This window comes from Cottoperca gobio, chromosome 4 (assembly GCF_900634415.1).
Source record: "Cottoperca gobio chromosome 4, fCotGob3.1, whole genome shotgun sequence".
Lineage (NCBI taxonomy): Eukaryota > Metazoa > Chordata > Actinopteri > Perciformes > Bovichtidae > Cottoperca > Cottoperca gobio.
The window spans coordinates 10622883-10642692 of record NC_041358.1 but is presented as its reverse complement, the minus strand read 5'-3'; the positions used below and the strand labels follow the sequence as shown (position 1 = coordinate 10642692).

General features: G+C 40.3%; 1 protein-coding gene across 2 annotated transcripts in view; it reads left to right on the top strand.

Moving 5' to 3' along the window:
* The first annotated feature begins 2049 nt into the window (after window positions 1-2049).
* bcar3 (BCAR3 adaptor protein, NSP family member) overlaps window positions 2050-19810 on the top strand; it is a 59913-nt gene continuing 42152 nt past the window's right edge. Inside the window, exons 1-2 of one of the 2 annotated variants that reach the window (XM_029430357.1) lie at window positions 2050-2171; window positions 6385-6499. In XM_029430357.1, the coding sequence (XP_029286217.1) occupies window positions 2082-2171; window positions 6385-6499 (205 nt within the window). In that variant the 5' untranslated portion in view covers window positions 2050-2081. Of the gene's footprint in view, window positions 2172-6384; window positions 6500-18138; window positions 18295-19810 lie in introns of those variants that run through there. The other variant, XM_029430359.1, reaches the window with a different exon arrangement.

The window sequence follows — 19810 nt, the reverse complement described above, 5'->3', positions numbered from 1 at the left end:
TCTGGAATAATATTATTTTCATATATTTCATATATTTTCCATTCTTGGATGCAGATTATGAGACTGTCAGCATTTCTGAAGAATATCAAAAATCTATAATGCAAATTGTTGCTTGTAGTTTGTTTGTAGCAACAATCTTTCTGTCCTTCAAACAGGATTATAAATCAAGGTTTTTGTTTTTACTGCATTGTTGTTGCATGAAAATGGCCTGTAACACTTGGGAACAGGGTGGTGTGTATGAGGTAAATCTCTTTAATATCTCTGGTTGTATGAGGCCATTGTGTGCAATGTATATAATCAATCAGCAGTACTGAACTATGGCAATAGTGGATTTTGATAAGATTTTTAACATCAGTGTCATAAGTTAAAAATGTTCTCAGCCCTCCATGACACATGTTGAAGAAACACTGCTGCAGAGCACTCATCAGTGTCCCACAGAACATACTGCATGAACATTTTAACTTAAGACCAGTTAATGTAATCAGGACCTTCAGTATTTGGATCAAGTAGCTTATAAAAAAATAAGGTGTGTCAGATTTAGTCGGCTACAGCTGTTGTTTCAATGTGTCAAATACTTAATCAACAGGTAATAGGTAAATACAAGTATTGGATCGGGACCAGTACCTCCCTAATCGCTCACTAATGGCCTGTTTGTATTTTCTGTTCAGTTTGCTTCTCTTCTGTCCTCTACTCTTCTCTATCTGCAGATTTACTGTAAATATGTTGCCTGCCAATTTAAGACACTAATAGGTTTTTTCAAAATGGAGCCAGTTTTAACTCAGTACATTTTCTCCTCCCAAGATTTATCTTGACAAAAAGCACTGTCGTCATTTTTCTTTTTTTTATCACCTTGTGTTCATGTGTGTTGCTGTAGTTACAGCCTCAGTGCTTCTGGGTAAAAATGATTGGCGGTGGTAATCAGCAGAGGTGTCAGGGTGATATCAACTATTTTCCCCAGAATCCAGTTCCCTTATTATTGCTGTTTAACGTTGTGTGGCTCTATCTTGACTGGTGGCAGATACAGACATAGAGTTTGATTCTCAGTGTCAGTATCAGCCTTCTGTTGAGACTGAGACATCATCACCTGTTTACATCATTGAAGTGTCTGTTAGTGTTACTGCTAATCGGCCATTAGACTGATAAAGAAAAAGACTTGGCTCCAGAGTGAATATAAACAGTCTGCTTGCACATGTATTGTGAATGTTGTGCTTTCAAAAAAGAAAATTGACAACAGTCTGTGGTTTCCCGACATTCTGCACCATCTTACCTGCAGTTCAATGTCTCATTTGTAGTTTTCAAAGATTGAAGCAGTAGCTTTCTGTGTAACATTAGCCTATTCAGCTCTTCTTAATGCTGCTTGGTTTTACTTTGAAATGACCTGGTTTTAAATAGTATAGTTAGTAGGTACTAGTACTACTTCCTGTTAAAAGTTGTAGTAAAAATGTGAACCCCATAGAACCCCAAACTAATTCATGCTGATATTTTAGAATTGAGTCAACAATCCTTCATCTTTTTACAGACATTTGTTTTGCAGTGTGGTACTTTAGGAGAGGAGTTTATAAACAACCTTGAAAGGTGTCAAATTATGTCTCTCACTGACTGAAATGGCGTAGCTATTTTCAGTGAAACCTCCCACATCTTGTCTGCTCTTGTCTTTCCCAGTTACGTCTCCCAGACCCCTCTAAAGGGATGTATCATTCATGTCTTGTTGTACTTTCCAAAATCCAACTAGTAGTAAACCAACAGATTCCAGAGCCATTATTAGTGTAAGGTCACTGAGCAGAGAGGAGATGAGTAATCTTACTTTGTGTGGCTCTCTTTTCTTTTATTAGTTTAATGCCGTACTCACACACACCATTGAATCAACTGCTGTGTGAGATTAAACACTGAAGGTTTCCCAATGTGTAGCTTGGGCATCAAGTTGTAGTTGTGTTCACTGTTTTAGATTGTTTGTTCCACCAATCGTCTAAATTAAATTGATCTTTTTTTCCTTCTGTGTTTCAGGTTCCATCTGAAAGTGTGTGAGAGGCAGATTGTGTGTGCATCTGCGTACATGCCTGTGTGTGTGTGTATGTGTCACAATGAAGCACCGGTCTATCTCCCGATGGCTGAGCCAGCTTGGATTGCCGCAGTACTGCCCAGCGTTGGAGCAGGAATATGACGGTGTAGAGGTAATATACACATGCAGAAACTAACAAACCTACCAACATCTGAAAATACTTTTAAATAAGTCGTTATTTTATTATTGCTAACGGCTGAAAACAGGCTTGTCTCTTCCTGAGAAAACTTGTGAGGCTGCAGTAGACCAAACACACTTACAAAGTCACTGGAACAAATGCCCAAACGTTATGAGAAAATCTGGATGAGCAAAGTAAACAACAAACCAGACATCAAAAATGCATTTCAAGTGTTCACTATAGATTGTTAACACTATTTACCATTTCCACAATCATTTTGAGTCTTTGAGTCAGATTTAGTGCGAAATGTCTCAATGTTTAATACAGAATTGGCTTCATTGGCCAAGTATGTGTGTACCGACAAATAATTTGACTCATTGCATTGCTCTTAATGTATTTACACTTTTGTCATTTGGATGAACTGCCCCTTTGACATGTCTGTTTAAAAGGGGATTTCAGTAAATGTTTGATGAAACCGTGTTGTATAAGATAATGTTTCTTTTCTGGGAGTGTTTCCCACAGCAGCTAAATAAAACTTAATTACGGGCCTGTCAGTGGACAGTGATGTGGGAGCTGTTTTAACATCCAACCATTAGCCAACTCCAATCTGAACCTTACACAGCCATTGGCTAGGAGATGAGATCGATTAGCCAAAAAGATATGAATTATTCCATTGCCTCCTGCTAATGTTTACCCAGAATGCACTGGTGTAATTAGTGAAGGCATAATGGGCAGCATTTATAAGGAAGAAGAAGGTGAAAGGAGCGAGGAGAGAGATGCAGAGAGAACAAAGTGAGACAAGGACAATAATTCTCTCAAAGTTAAATGACTTTTCTGAGCTTAAATCTACAAAATCAAACCGTAAATGTCACTCTACAATCAAATAAATGTCTTTAGTTTAAAGGAAAATTCTCAAATCAAAGTCTAAAATATATGCTTGAAGCTCTCTCTGTACTTAGTAATTGCAGTTATAGGGAGCATAAAATCAAAGAATCATTCTCTAATTCCTGTTGACCATCCTCCATGGATATTGAGCACGGCCCAGCATTGGGCAAAATATTATAACAACAATATCCAGCTCAGTGCCTCACAGACATCCAGGCTGCTCGTTAACACAACATACCGGTAAAACCAACTCAGCCAACATCATCAATAGCTACTAACAGCCTCATGCACATCTCCTAACTGTTTGTTTCTCAGTTTGGTTTAAAGTATTTGTGTTTTATACTTATAATCATGAGCTACACACTTTTCAGGTGCACCACTCGCTTAAAAAACTGTTGGCCAAATCTTTTTTTAATTGACAGAAAGTTCTCATTTACAATGATGTCAAAAATATACAGCATGTAATAAAGACAAAACTAAAATACAAGGAAATTCAATATGCGTTTCAATATGTAATTGAAAAAACAGCGATATTGTTTGCACACATGGAGTAAATGTGACCAAAAGTCTTTTTTTCTTTAAATTTTGTTCCACATGCAGCTTGGTTCTGTTTGGTCAATGAGAGTGTGAATAAGAAATTCATAGTGGATCAGGATGTAAAACAATGACTGAAAAAAAGCTCATTTGATTCATTTTGATATCAGAAATGTTGATGTTGAGGTCTTTATTGCCCCGCGCTGTCTGCACCACACTGCTCAGTCTTTTCACACCTTCATTGTTGCAACAACATTCACGAGGGCAAAACCAACATTCACAACTGCTATACCAACTCTTCAGAGGACTGGTATTTGAGTTCATAACAGTGTTCAGCTCTGCATGATCTGGAAAAGAAAGAGAAAAAAGAAAACATGTCAACTTGCTGTTGGACACAGAGCGAGACGAGAACGACAGAGATAGATCCTGAGATAGATTAGGCTTGTGATATGCCAGCCTTGTCTCACACACGCACACACACACAAGCACACGCACGCACACACACACACACACACACACGCACACACACACACGCATCAGAATCATGGGGTGTGTGTTACTCATCTTGACATCAGCAGAACTAATGTAGCGTCTTCTTCTTTAACCTACTAACATGTCATTACTGAGCTGTCTAGGCACGTTGACCGCAATGACCATCTGTGTGTGCATGTGTGTGAGCATGCTAGCGTGTGCCTGTACATCTGTAGTGTTTGTGGTTTTCAGACTTGTTTGATAAAAAATATTAATAATACATTAAACTCTTGCTTTTCTGCAATTGTTGTGTGTATGTTTGTGTGCACACATATGTGTGTATGTGCGTGGGTGTCTTTGTGTGTGTTTGTGTGAAAGTGAGCAACTGGCTACTTTGGTATGCAGGTATGTGCGTGTGGTTGTGGATGCATGTGTATAACTTTCTGTATGTGACTGAGAGTGACTGTAATTTGTGTGTGTGTGTGTGTGTGTGTGTGTGTGTGTGTGTGTGTGTGTGTGTGTGTGTGTGTGTGTGTGTGTGTGTATATATATTTATATTCATGGGTTTGCCCACCGTATGCGTTTGTAGTCTAAATAGAGCAGTGTTTGTGATACACTAAGAGAATGGTCGTATTGTTGAGAAACCAAAACAACAAGGCCTTGGTTTTAGCTTGGAACGCCCTGTGATGACACAGTGTGTGTCATTTACGTGTGCGCGTGTGTTTGTGTGTGTGTAGTGCCATTACTGTACGAGGTTGAGTTCTGGTTCAAAGACTTTGTGGCTCTTATGTTAATACCATAGTGAGGGTTGGAGTGAGACAGAGCTTGTTTTTTTGTGTGTGTGTTTAAGACAATGTAGTAATGACAGGAGCAGGATGAGGGGAGGAGACGGCACACTTCTGTAAGAGAGAAGGTCACCAGTGGTCTCAGCAATTTATTTTCTTTTGCTCTGCGGGAGACACCAACCTGTCTAGACTGTGTGTTTCTTATCTTCCAACAAGCACGACAGTATCTTCCCTGTGATAAAATCTAAGTCATTTGTTAGCAATTGTGTTCTGAATTAGGGGTGTCGAGATATACCGGTATTGACTATAACCGTGATATTTAAAATGAAATGTTAATATCATGTTATTAATACACGTATGATATGATAACATGTGTGTGTGTGTGTATATATATATATATATATATATATATATAGTAAATGATCCAGCGCCTGTTGAATCATTTATGTTTCTTTCCAGTCTCGCTTTGTCTTCCTCCCCCAACCCCCCCCCCCCCCCCCCCCCCCAGCGTCATTAGTGCCCTTTAAGTGGTATACTGAGACACCTCACACATATCCGTAGTAAACAGTTTAACCTCTCACACCAGTCGAACACCATGCAATGCATTTTGTGTCAAAAACGATAGCCCTTCTCCTGCCATAAATCAGTCAATCTGAAACACACAGAAGTCCCACACACACTGCCACAAACAGCTCATCCTACTCTTGTTGATGCTAATGTAAATAGAGGAAGTGAAAACAGGCTATGATTCAGTCTTAGTCTAAACTTGTGCACAGAGTGTAGCACAAGTTTAGACGGACTGACAACTCATAAAATGAAGCAAAATCATGAGGAGATGAGGAAGCAACCAGAAGGAAAGAAGAGGAAGAAAGATGAGAACATGTCTGTGTCCGTTACCTCTTTCAGATCAGAGCGGTCACCACCAAGGAAATATTCTCGTTGTTATTCAGTGTATCAGTGTCATCTCTGCAGTGGTGAAATGTAACTAATTACATTAACTCAGGTACTACAAATTGAACATACTTGTGTTTTACTTGAGTATTTCCATTTTATGCAACTTTATTTCTCTTCCACTGCATCTCAGAGGCAAATACTGTTCTTTTTACTTCCCTACATTTCTCTGACAGCTATAGTTGAGATCAGATTTCAGACTTTTTCATACCCTTCCTGTCCAGTGAGAACTATGTATTTCCACATTTGGTGATTTTTAAAATAGAATTTTAAAAGTGTTCCTTTATGTCACTTGGATCAGCTGGAAAATGCCTTTTCATAAAGCGGAAGATAGAGCTATTTATTTTTACATTACAGGTCATTTTAGGAGACGCTCTTATCCAGAGCGACTTACAGTGAACTAAGTACAGGGACAGTCTCCCTGGAGCAACTCGGGGTTAAGTGCCTTGCTCAGGGGCACAATGGTGGCAGCCTGGTATTGAACTTACAACCTTCCGGTGTTCTATTTGGAAGACGTAGTACTAGACCACTTTTAGAGAACCCTCACATTAACCTGATCCTTGTATCTTTCTGTTTTCCAGGACCTGCTCCACCTCTCAGAGTATGACCTTTTGGAGCTTGGAGTGCACAATCACCTCCACCGCCTGCACCTTCTCACTTCTCTATGCCTCCTCCAGGAGCGAGAGCGGAGGAGAGGTACACACACACACACACACACACACACACATTTGACCAAACATTACCTTTCCTTATCCGTTCCATCAGGTAGTTTCTGGCTTTCTGGATTCTGGCTCCATCTCTCTGTGTCTCTCCCTGTTGCCCAAAGAGCAGACAGAGACGGATAGCATTCGTGTCATGTAAAGACATGCTTATGCCTGGGGGGTCCAATGGTGGGGAGGGGGTTGTCTAGTGGAGGACAATACAGTGTCACACACATACACTTAAATGTGAACACTTCCAAAGCTGTCAGTAAATACGGAGAAGACTGCTGAGGCCTGCAGCCCTGCTGGGTTTAATTACTTCTAGAGGTGTGTGTGTGTGTGTGTGTGTGTGTGTGTGTGTGTGTGTGTGTGTGTGTGAGTGTGAGTGTGAGTGTGTGTGTGTGATTGCCTGCTTTGTTTGCCCAGTTTCCCATGCATTATACTGTGAAATCTAACTGTTGTCTTGGTGACTGAGTCGTGCACGAGTCCAGTTTATATCGAGTGAATAAATTATTTCAGTGAATCTTCTAAAAGCTAACATTTCACTTGTTGACCCCCGCAACTTTTTTTTTTACATCACACTAAAGGCGTAAATATAGTTGGAACAAAATCAAAGTGTTTTGTTCTCACAAGCAACATATCCAGTTTGAAACCCAAACAATGCCTCACATTTGCTTTAATCCGCAGTGTGGACAAGTTCTGTTGGCTCACTCAACTTTTTGGAAACACTTGAACACTTGAATTTTTGTTTGTAGTAAGTATTGCATACGTTACATTATGATTTGCTTTACAGTCAGAAGGATAGAAAAAGAAAACCCAAATAAACAAAAAACAGAAACAAAACAGCCATGGTTACAAGTCTTACAAAAACATTTTCTCTCACTCTTAGTTCAAAGGTAATTTTTTCCATGGTATAAATCTCTCATTTAATTTCTAACCATTGTTCTATAGTTGGGGATTCAGTCTTATACCAACTGCTTGTTATTGCCTTTTTACTTGATTATTAATATATTGGTGTAATATCTATCATTATCAGAGACATAATCATTTATATTTCTATAGTACATAACTGTGCATTGGGCTAACTAGACCTTTTTGAAGTTGTTAAACGAAGCAGGGACTATAAAGACATAGTCTCCTCCTATCTCATAGTTTGCTAGTGCATCTGGAATGGTGTGTTTTATAAAAATAAAAACAGACCTCAAGCCAGCGCTGTGTTTGACAGACGTTAAGCTTTGTGCAAATTAAATGTGTTGCTAGTCATTTCCTCTGTGGGACTATAACAGTGACAAGAGGAAATAAACATTTTGTAAGTCTCAGAAATCCAATGTATAAAGTTAAAATGGCAAAAGAAACAGTTTGAAGAATAGTTCCTATAAACATGTATGAGAGATGAAAAGCCTGTCGCCTGTCGACTGTGAACACTTAACACGTTACTATAGTGGTGCTCATAACCCAAAACCTACCTAAAATGTAAACCATTTCCACAAAGCTACCAGGCTCAAGAACAGCAACACTAAAATGCGATGATGCAGCACAGAAGCCGAGAACATTTCTAAAGTGATATGATGTGATTTTCATTCAAATAAGCCAGTATTGTATGGTATTTTAATATAATGGCCTGTATGTATTGTATTGTAATAAGCAATAATGTCATATGATAGAAACAGATATGAATAGAACAGACTTAAAAGGAAAGGTTCATGGCCCACTGCATTGCACACTATATATATGCATTGATATTTCATCTATCCAGTTTTTATTTCGCTTTTTAGATAATTTAGTATTATTATAAAAAAATAAAATTAGAAATGAGAAAGTTTGAGTTTGTGACCCAGGAGTGCCGGTTCAGCTCGTCTCTGTACTGTGCTTTTGTTGCGTCTACATCTAGGGCCAACATCTAAGTGTCTGTGAACTTTAGAGCTAAAAAAAGGCACAATAAAAATAAAACTTCAAAATGCATACAGTTAACATGTGGAAAGGGATTTGTTTTGACTGTTAGTGGTGTTACATAAAAAGTCAGCGGAAGAATCCTAATGACTTGGTGATCCTCTGACAACCATGAATGTGTGGAGCACATTTCAGGACAGTCCCTCTGATAGCTGTGAGTCACAAGTACAGTAAGTGATCCCGCCAAAGACATAACAACTACATGAGATGAGGACTTCACACATTACCCCTTTTCAAAAGCATACATTTTCACATTCCTGAGATCTCTGTGACCGCTAGTGTAGCCCCTACCTGCAGGTTGAGGACTGTTGCTGAGGTGAAACAGCCTCTAGTTGAAATCACTCAGTCACCAATTACTGTGATATTATCTTTCTGCCTGGCAGCCTGCCACCCCTATCATTACCACAAAGGCCAGATTTGTTCAACTAATGGTATCCTTCACACACACACACACACACACACACACACACACACACACACACACACACACACACACACACACACACACACCACACAAATACTCGCAACATCCTCCAAAAATGCCAACTCAACATTTCACCCAGATAAGAGCATTCCAGTAAGAGCACCTTCAGGATGAAACGCATGCGCACACACTGCGTCCAGGCGTAATATTAATTTCATTATATTACTGTTCTTTGGCTACAGTATGTGATTACGTGGCTGAAATAAGAATCTGTGTGTGTGTGTGTGTGTGTGTGTGTGTGTGTGTGTGTGTGTGTGTGTGTGTGTGTGTGTGTGTGTGTGTTTATGCCAGGTACTTTCCTTGTTGGCAGGACATAAAATGCAGCAGAGAGATGCTCCAATTAGAACAATTAGAGGGTTAAGTAGGAGGCATCAGTAAAATGTGCACGTGCATGCTCATATTCCACATAGTTGAGGCATTGAAGTTCCAGGTTACAGTAGGTTTAGTTACAGTTGTTGTTGTAGTGCTGAGGCTGTTCTGTGGATATTTGTTTTGTTTAAAAGATTAACTTCAAGCATAGTTGTATTCTTGTTTGTAATATGTGAATATAGGGGAAATAATTTTACGTTAATACTTAATTTATTAGCAGTGATGCTAAGTTGCAATTCACTGTGACATTTTTAATTTCGCTCCATTATCACCTCCTACAGGGGAAATACTGAAGCACAGATGAAATCAATAATAGTCGGCTAATAATGGATGATTTTTACCATTATTGTCATTTACAAAAGCTGGGTTTATTAGATTGCTGGCACCATCTGAAAGCAGCAGTATGTGCTCTTCTCTTGTAACCTCTAATTTGGATCATGTGCTGTATATTTTAAATGCACAGTAACACACACATCTAGCATGGATGGTTTTAATTAATCAAAAAATAAATGTGAATGAAAGGATTGCACACAGTTGTTAACACGGCTCCATTCTCCACTAATCATCACTGTACTCCCTCAGGACTGCTAGTTCTCTGCTCATCTAATACACATCCCTTATTTAAACAGACTGACGTGGTGACAAGTGTACTGTATGTGCAGACTCCTCCCTCCCAATATATGTCCTGATATCTATAAAACATAAAGAGCATTATTATAAGGAGTATGTTATTACAATCACAATTGCCTTTAGTGACATAATTACCACATTTAAAGGAGATTGCATCTTGAACGTTTCTTTGTATTTGATCTCATGGATGCTTCCATTGTTGCATTCATTCATTGGCTCATACACTCGCTGAGCTGTGCCTACCAGCTGTTTTGTCCTTTCCTGAACTATATGAGCTGAGGAAGTGATTAATGTGAATACCAGAACACACACAGACAACACACTTCTCTGCTACGCCATGCTAAATATGGTTTGAAACAACTTTTACATTGTTCGTGTGTGTGTGTGTGTGTGTGTGTGTGTGTGTGTGTGTGTGTGTGTGTGTGTGTGTGTGTGAGCGAGAGCGAGCGAGAGCGAGAGACAGCAGGTGTTCATGCAGACAGTTTGTTTGCTTGTTTGTTTCGCTGGTGGACAGTGATGTTGCTATGGTAGCAGAATACTTACAATGGTCAGTTGGGAGTTAAGTTAGTGTGTGCACCAAAGATAGAGCCAAAGATAGAGCCTCCACACTGACGAAAACACACATTGATAGCTTTCACCTGACTTGAACTGACAGTGGGCTGTTGTGGGTTCAGTGTTTTTATAACTACAGAAGTTTCTGGGAAGGAAGGCAGAGATGTATTCACTCATTTCCTCCCAACACACTTTAAGTCAGGTCAGATTTGAACCTGCTAGTCTTGTTGTTGTCTATTCTGCCGGCTGGTTTGTCAGCTAGTTGTAGGCCTACTCTCTAGCCACCAGGACTTGCCAGTAGTTCAAATCAGCCTCATGTCTTCAGTCTTTGGCAGCTGTTTCTTTATTGTTCATTTTTAATTTTACAATCAGGACATTTCCTGACATAGACATGATTTTAAAAAACAAAACAAAACAAAACAGCCAACTGTTTCAGATCTGGTTCTGTTTTCTATGGTCTGTTTTTAACCATCTCCGAGACCAATACTGACCACATTCTTCACAAGCCTTTTAGGCTGAACTGTAATTTTATAATAAATTTGTTCTGAAATCTTTATCAGTGTCCAGGGAATTAAAAAGAACACAAAATTAATCAATAGCACAAAATGCACTGTAGTTTACAAGCTGTATTTTTGTTACAAGGTTAAAGATTTAAGACATTGTGAACAAAGTGTTTTGCTGCTATGTAAATGGCGGGGCAACATCAAATTACATCAAATACAAACTTGCACTGTGTCAGCTTTTTTCCTTCACTGTAATCAACAATTGAAAAATGACAGCAGCAGCTCTGTGCAGACGGATCACAATTCATGTCCCACTCACAATATCCATAAAAACAAAATTACAGCTCTCATCTTTTATTATTATATATGTTATGTTATATCCTACCACGGAGTACAGGCTGAACCTGAATAATCTCAGGTGATAAATTTATCAACATGACCTAGAGTTAATACTAAGTGTACTATAAACATGTTCCTTTGTCTGTCTGCGTGTGTCAGTAACACCAAATGTTATCTCTCGTATGTCAAAACAGGGATCCAGTTCCCAGAATTAGGCTTATCAGAGATAACAACATCCAACAAAACAGAAATACTTGAGTTAAATTTTAAGTTGGAAAAATAATGTAGGCTATTTTGCCTTTTATAGTCTTTGGAAATGTACCGGCAAATGACTGCAACCATTGACTCTGCATTTTACTGTCTTTTTGCACTATGTATCCTTTGCTGATTTTTTTATTCTGCCAACATTTATTCCATGTTTAAAGCGTAAGTGATGCCTGTGCTGTCAGTCGCTTCAGTTCAGTTCAGTTCGTACACATAGTTGCAGTCTAATACAAATCTTACCTTCATGAAGGTTAGTATAATGTTTACTTGTTTTTCAAACTGTTTTGAGAAGTGTCAATTGAACTGTATGATCATTTTATTGCATCGTCATGTGGTGCTGTTGAACTGTATTGTATTATACAGAGGGGTGTTTCTGTTATTTTGTCTACCCTCACTAATAAATAAATGGGATTTATAGACTGCATTAGTTTGAGCTAGTTGTACTTAGTAAACTGGCATCTGAGTGTATATGTGTATGTATATAACTGGCAAAACAAGTCTAAAGGCTTACCCAAGATGCCTCCCACTGATAATCCTCCAAGCCTTCTTTCGTAACATGACTTTTGAAGGGTTAGTTCAGTTGGGCAATAACGTAGTAACAGTCAGTAAGGTAGTGTTTAACCTTGTGTGTCTGCTTTTCAAATAAAGAAAAACCAAATGGTTAAAATAAATGACAAAATAAATAGTTAGTCACTGCCTTTCAAACTGACCCATTTGATATGGAAGAGCCAAAAGAGGAACATTGTTTGTCACTGCCGTCCACATGACATTACAAAGATGAATCATATGATGTTGACTCTTGACCACGTCAGCTCATGGCTGTGCAAACTGCCTAACCGAGGCTTTAGAGCCACTACAGGTCCAAAATGCCCAATGCTCTCTTTTTGCTGGTCTCGCAGTTATTTCTGGTACAATACATCATGAAAATATAAATGGGATCATGTTTGTGTAATTTTGTACATGGTCCCTTTTATAAAGATATTAAAGTAATTAAATGACTAAAAGAGAACCACCCCAGTTGTTTTAGTATTTCTTTCTAATCGCTCGAGGCCGCTGCATGTTGCAACCTTCACAGATTCATGTTACATAGAAACTTCCATGAGTCATTAGTGATGTGAAATTCTGAATGGTTGTGAGATTTACTTAAATAACTGACAACAATCCTGTCGATCAAGTTGATCGACAGGATTGTTGTCAGTTATTTAAATGTTGATGTTTTACAGAAACCATGATTGCATGAGTCAGAAATTTAATTCCACCTGAACAAACAGATTTGAACCAATCATTTATTTTATCGTAAGACCCTGAGGCTGCAACCAGAGGAATGAGGAGTGGCCGAAACATTGAACTGTTTACACTTCACACTTTTCTGATCAGAAACACGCACATGGAAGCACGAGCATGTGAACATACAGATCTGTAAGGGAAAAAGGGAGTGGAGGAGGAGAGCAGAGTGGAGGGAAGAGGGAGACGAGGAGTGGATGGAATGAGGGGGAGAGAAGATGGAGAAAAGAGGAGGGGGAAAGGATGAATTTGAAAAGAGAATGTTCCGTGCACAGTTCATATCTTCATACTGAGGAGTAACAAGAAAGGAACCAAAATGAAATAAAAAAACTAATGTTTGCTAATGTCACTTGTAATAAACTAGTATTGTCAAATCCAAGTATGTGCAGGTGACTCCAGTAGATGGGAAATCCAAACCCATCTATTTAATGGTTTGAGAAACACTGGTGCCCTGAGGTGGAACGGTGGTCAATGTTTGGAAATGAGTTACTCAGCGAGGCGCTGTGCCAACACGCTGTGCTGCCTGAGCGCCAGTGTGCCTAAGCAGGGCTTGGCATGAGGACTCACATTAACAGGAAGTGCAGGAAATGGCTGTAATGGTGTGGCATTCTCCAAACTCATTTTGAAAATGTAGTAAAGTAAATATTTTGACCTCTCTGAAGTTTTAGATTAAGCCTTGATGATGTAGGCTTCCTGTGGAGTACACTTACATTCTGTACACAGCATAAAACGTCTAAAATACTGTGGTATGTGAAGGAAACGCCACTGTGCATCACACCGGGCATTATACTCTGCCTTTCTGATGTGTTATCACTTATATATCTTAAGGCTACAGCATGATCCGACAGAAGAAAACGCTCAGATAGAGGAACAAACTTTCCTCTCTCGCTTTGACGAGTCTGTCCATTAAAGGAAAAACGCAACACAAAAAAACCTCTTTAAAAACCCACTTCTTGATTTTAGGTAAGAACATAATCTACACACATTCAAGAGCACACTTACACACATTTGAGTTCTGACATGTTTGTGTGAAATATTTTGTTAATTTTCTTCAATTTTCTTCAAGGATTTCAATTACAATAATATTTTTCATCATTTATAATAATTTTTAATAATAATTTTCATTATTTTACAAAGCAATATGATCTTTAAAAAAAGAAAACACTACGCTAACACATTAACACTGAAGGAGTATTCCCATGCATCTTTTTGTCATGGTTATTTTATATCCACTACTGAAGTTTAGAAGTATAGCTCCACTTCAGAACTATTGAAGATTGTTTTCGTTTGGAGTCCAGTGCTGCACCTTCTTTAAACTGTCATTTGGGCGTTTCAATGTGTTCACACGGCCGTGCAGTCTCATGCCTTTTTATGTGGATTGGCGGGGTGCTTACCTGCTAATCAACTGTCATGCACTTTCAATTTACAAGGACAATGGGATTCATCATAGTGAGAACACAGGTAGGAACAACTCTGCAGTTTAAGAACAAGTTTAATGAATCAGCATTAAAGTCTATGGTGTGAAGCCTTTTGAATCAGATCTTTTTGAAAGTGAGGATGAAGATGTGCATCTGCTGGCTTTCATAAAAAGTTTGTTATTCCGCAAGCAAGTTGATTAGATCTTTCATCACAAGGTAATCTGTCAGTCAAGTATTAGTTCTGCTCTGCCGGCCCCATCGACAGCCCCATCCTACACCCGTTTTTAGGGAAGTTTAGGTGATTCAGGAGATGATTACAGATAACCCTCCTGACTCACTGTACACTTTCCTGGAAATGCCACCCTCACACACACAAACATTTCAAGAATGTTCACAAGCCTGTGTGAAAACGTACTGAGATTTACTCGGAATGTTTTTTTTAAATTCAGCTTCAGCTGATATTTCGACTTCCAAACAATCCCTCCGTCTCTACTGGAGTCCAGGAGCGACTTCTAAGCTTGGCTTCGACACTTCGGCCGTGTTTCCTGATCACACTGTTGGTTATTGTGAAGAGGCCAAAAACTTTTTCATTTATGAACCGATCACCATGAGGTAATGCCTCAGGACCTTTATATTGAATGGATTTGATTGACCACATGTAAGTGGTTTGTTAGAAGTATGACTTTTAGATTCAGCAGTGACTCTGCCTTCTCTTAGTGACTACATTTGGTCTGTGGACCTGTTCTGTACTTTTTGTGGTGGAAAGAAAAAAAAAAGTACGGCTCTGAACAATGGCTTCCAAGTATTTTTGCTTATGACAGGATTTATTTTCTCAACATGCTGTACTCAAATCATTTTTAGTTGTGGGAAGAGAACTATGCTGTATTTCACAAATAAACAATGATAATAGATTATACAATTTGTGTGGCAGAATTTATTTTTTATTATTTCCTACCCCATCTTGCAACCCCTTAGCTGTGGTCTCAAGGTCTTAGGTGCCGTGCCTCAAGAGGCGGTAACCCTCGAACACCGTGGTGGACCCCGGTGGTCAGGGAAGCCGTTCGACTGAAGAAGGAGTCCTTCCGGGAGGACTCTGGAAACAGTTGCAGGGTTCCGACGGACTCGAAGGGCGGCAGCCTCTGCCGTGGCAGAGTTAAAGCAGCGGGTGTGGGAGAAGCTATGGAGAAGGACTTTCGGTCGGCACCAAGGTGCTTCTGGAAAACCGTCCAGAACCTCAGGAGGGGGAAGTGGGGAACCATCTCAAGCTGTGTACAGCAAGGGTGGGACCCTGCTGACTTCGACTGAGAAGGTTATCGGGTGGTGGAAGGAGCACTTTGAGGAACTCCTGAATCCAACTAACACGCCCTCTATGGTAGAGGCAGAGCTGGAAGCTGATGGGGGACTATTGTCAATTTCCCTGTTGGAAGTCACTGAGGTAGTCAAACAACTCCACAGTGGCAAAGCCGCAGGGGTCGATGAGATCCGTCCAGAAATGCTGAAGGCTTTGGGTGTTGAGGTGCTGTCTTGGTTGACACGCCTCGTCAACATTGCATGGAAGTCTGGGACAGTACCTAGGGGGTGGCAGACCGGGGTGGTGGTTCCCCTATTCAAAAAGGGTATCGCACTTCTCAGCCTCCTCGGTAAAGTCTACTCCAAGGTGCTGGAAAGGAGGGTTCAGCCGATAGTCGAACCTCTGATTGAAGAGGAACAATGCGTATTCCGTTCCGCTGCTCTTTGCAGATGATGTGGTCCTGATGGCGTCATCGGTCTGTGACCTTCAGCAGTCACTGGATCGGTTCACAGCCGAGTGTGAAGCGGTTGGGATGAGGATCAGCGCCTCAAAATCTGAAGGCATGGCTCTCAGCAGGAAACCGATAGATTGCCTCCGGGTAGGGAATGAACCCTTACCCCAAGTGAAGGAGTTCAAGTACCTTGGGGTCTTGTTCGCGAGTGAGGGCACGATGGAGCGAGAGATTGGCCGGAGAATCGGAGCAGCGAGGGCTGTATTACATTCGCTTTACCGCACCGTTGTGACGAAAAGAGAGCTGAGCCAGAAGGCAACGCTCTCGATCTTCCGGGCGATCTTCGTTCCTACCCTCACCTATGGTCATGAAGGCTGGGTCATGACTGAAAGAACGAGATCCGAAATGGATTTTCTCAGACGGGTGGCTGGCGTCTCGCTTAGAGATAGGGTGAGAAGCTCAGCCACCTGTGAGAGACTCGGAGTAGAGCCGCTGCTCCATTGCGTTGAAAGGAGCCATTTGAGGTGGTTCGGGCATCTAGTAAGGATGCCACCTGGCCGCCTCCCTAGGGAGGTGTTCTAGGCTCGTCCAGCTGGGAAGAGACCCCGGGGAAGACCCAGGACTCGATGGAGAGATTATATCTCCTCACTGGCCTGGGAACGCCTCGGGATCCCCCAGTTGGAGCTGGCGGATGTGTCCCGGAGAAGGGAAGTTTACTGCCCCCGCGACCTGACCCCGGATAAGCGGTAGACGATGGATGGACGATGGATGGATTTATTTGGAAATGAAACCAAAAGTAGCTCCAATTGAAATATATGTTCTGTAATTATCAGTCATTGTGTTGCAAAACTGAATGAGCACTCCCAACTGCACCAAGTTAAAGTTGAACCAGAAAGTCACAAAACCTAATAGATGTTTAACATTTAATAGATATTTGCAATTAATTAAAACAGATTAAAATTGTTTATATCTGTACTAATGTTGTTGTGTTCCAACAAATTCCAGAAAGGAAGTGTGTGAATACACTTTAAAAGAATAATATCTAAAACTAAAAAGAACAATGAATAAGGATATACAAAAAGACCTTCCTTTACCACCATGAGGACAGTTTTGGCCCTTTTGACATTTCAGCTGCTTTCCCAATCTTAACAAATATAGTGTGAAAAGCTCAAGATCAAATGACCTACATGTTTATGGCAGCGAGTGTGTGTTTTATGTGTGTGTGTGTCCAATGCGGGCCATCTGATCATCTCGCCTTTCATAGCGGCAGGATGGGCTCCTTGTATTGTCTGAAAGGAAACGCACACACACACACACACACACACACACACACACACACACACACACACACATACACACACATATGCACGTGTCTGGGTGTTATCAACTCTAGACAATACAAAGGAACAGGAGGACAAAGACAGGAGAGAGTGTTGTCCTGAGGGCCAGTCAACACACACACACACACACACAAACACGCACACGCACACGCACACGCACATACACACACTCAACATGACCTCATACCTGGTGTAATGACACATGCTCTTCTACTGGTTTCATCTGCTTCACAAGATAAAATTGCCAGCATACTATTTGAAAGCTACTCCAAGTAGATTTTAAGCTGTGACGCTGATTTACACTTCAGCCGACACTGAGTCAAGTAGTTAAACTTCACAAGTCTTGAGTGCACCTCAAGTAGCTGAAACATGTCACAGCTATGCAAAGAGTTTTCTTGTTCATCCCCTCTCTGCAAATAGCAACATTATGTCACAATTTAATCTTCTCTTAGCACCAGGCCAGTTGGTGGTGTTGGTGTAAAAGGTCCCAAACAAAAAGACTTGGAGCATGAAATATGAGGCTGTGCAGGGAACACAGAGGAGAGGAGGAGGTGGGGGAGGATGAGGGGAGGCAGAGAGAGTTTTGTTCAGGAGATGTGGGGGCAAGAGACAACTCAGCTAAAAAAGAAAGAAAGAAAACTCCTCCCAAGCACAGTAGAGCAAGAGGAGGGGCTGGGTCCTCACAAATCACTCCCCAGAGAGAGAAAGAGGAGGGCAGGGCTTCTGATTGTGCAGCGCTACTTGTTGTTGCCTGTCTGAAGGAGCGTGAGTTTATGTTCTTTCAGCCGGTCAGCGAGTCAACAGCTCAGTCATTCTAACAAACTATGAAAGGGATTACTTTGGATAGAAGTTTATAAAACTGAAAGGTAAACAAGAGCAAAGATCGGGAAAAGGAGAAGAGGTCCACACTTACAGGTAGGAATGAAAATCTGTGATTAAGTGAGTAGGTGTGTGTAGGAATGTGTGTTGGTGAGACAGTTATACGGATGGATGTATATCCTCTGGATGCATTTTAATGTTTCTCTGTTTAAAGACTTTTCATCTAAAGTAAAAGTTAAAAATAGTCAATTCTATTTTTCTCTTCCTGTGGCTGCCGTATATTTCACCACACTCCCATGCCTTCGTCTCGTCTCTCAGTTGTCCCTCTCTCCATCCCTTATGGTTGGATTGTTTACAGCTTGCAAGTGAGTTAGATTTGCTCAGGGACTTTTTGAGCAATAGGTTGCCTTCCCAAGGCGCTGGGTGTAACTGTGGTTGCTGGGGTTGGTTGGTGGTGCTAACTGTAGAAACCCCCAGCAGGAAATAATTACATGAAATATGAGAGATAAGATCGAAATCTTTCATTAAGCTTTTTTACTGGGTAACTCGCTTTTGGGTACGTTTTAGATTGCTTGTTTAAGGTTTGGGTTAAGGTCACAGCTTTAAGGTTTTGTAGAAGTTTTTTTTTCTCAGTCAAACAACATTGATAAGATAAATTATAGGTTTTGATACTGATGCAAAGTCATCAATATTTATTGTAAATGATTTCAAGTGTGAAACGGTTAATGAGGCTCTTATCAAACAGCTATTAACTGTTTTGCTCAGAGACACTTTCACAGGTTGAAACTCTGACCTTTGAGGTATGTGAACACATCTTTAAACAGCAAGCCACCCACGAGATGATGACAGAGGCAGACATGTCTGCATCTGTGTGTGTGGTGTTGATGTTTTGTGCAGATAAATGCACACATGTAGCAGGTTGTTTCAGACATTAGTCAGTGTCGGGTCTGTACTCTGTAGTGGCGTTGGATCGAATCAATGACATTCAACCTTCAATTAATGCTGAAATGTGTCAGATTCACATACTGTAGCTCAGCCTTAACTTTGTGATGTCCATGTACTTGCAGTGTGTGTGTGTGTGTGTGTGTGTGTGTGTGTGTGTGTGTGTGTGTGTGGTGTTGTGTTACTTGCCCCAGTGGGATAAGGTTGTTGGTATTCCAGCCAGCCGTCAACACTATGTGACTTGTAATCTTCACAAAGCCTGAAAGTTAAAACATTAATTTATTTTTCAAGGCCTTTAGTTAAGTATAATTTTGGGATACTGGTTTATGACCATGTTGTACAGCTTTAAATTTGTTACATTTCAGAAGACACTATTCTACTTTTCACTCTACTAGTATCTCCAATGATCATGACGCTACCATTTAATATGCAGGCAAATATTTTACGTGTACAGAATATATGATAAACACGTAGAATAGGATTCCGATTACCATTACGCTGTAAACTGGATGAAGTAGACAGACTATTGTAGCACCAACATTATCAAAAGCAATAATGTAGCAATCTGAAAGGAGCATTAGTTCATTTACTTTTGGTTCTTAAACCTTAAACTTAAATCTGCAGCTTGTTTGTGTTAAAGGAAATGTAGTCATTTGCTTTCTTGTCAAAA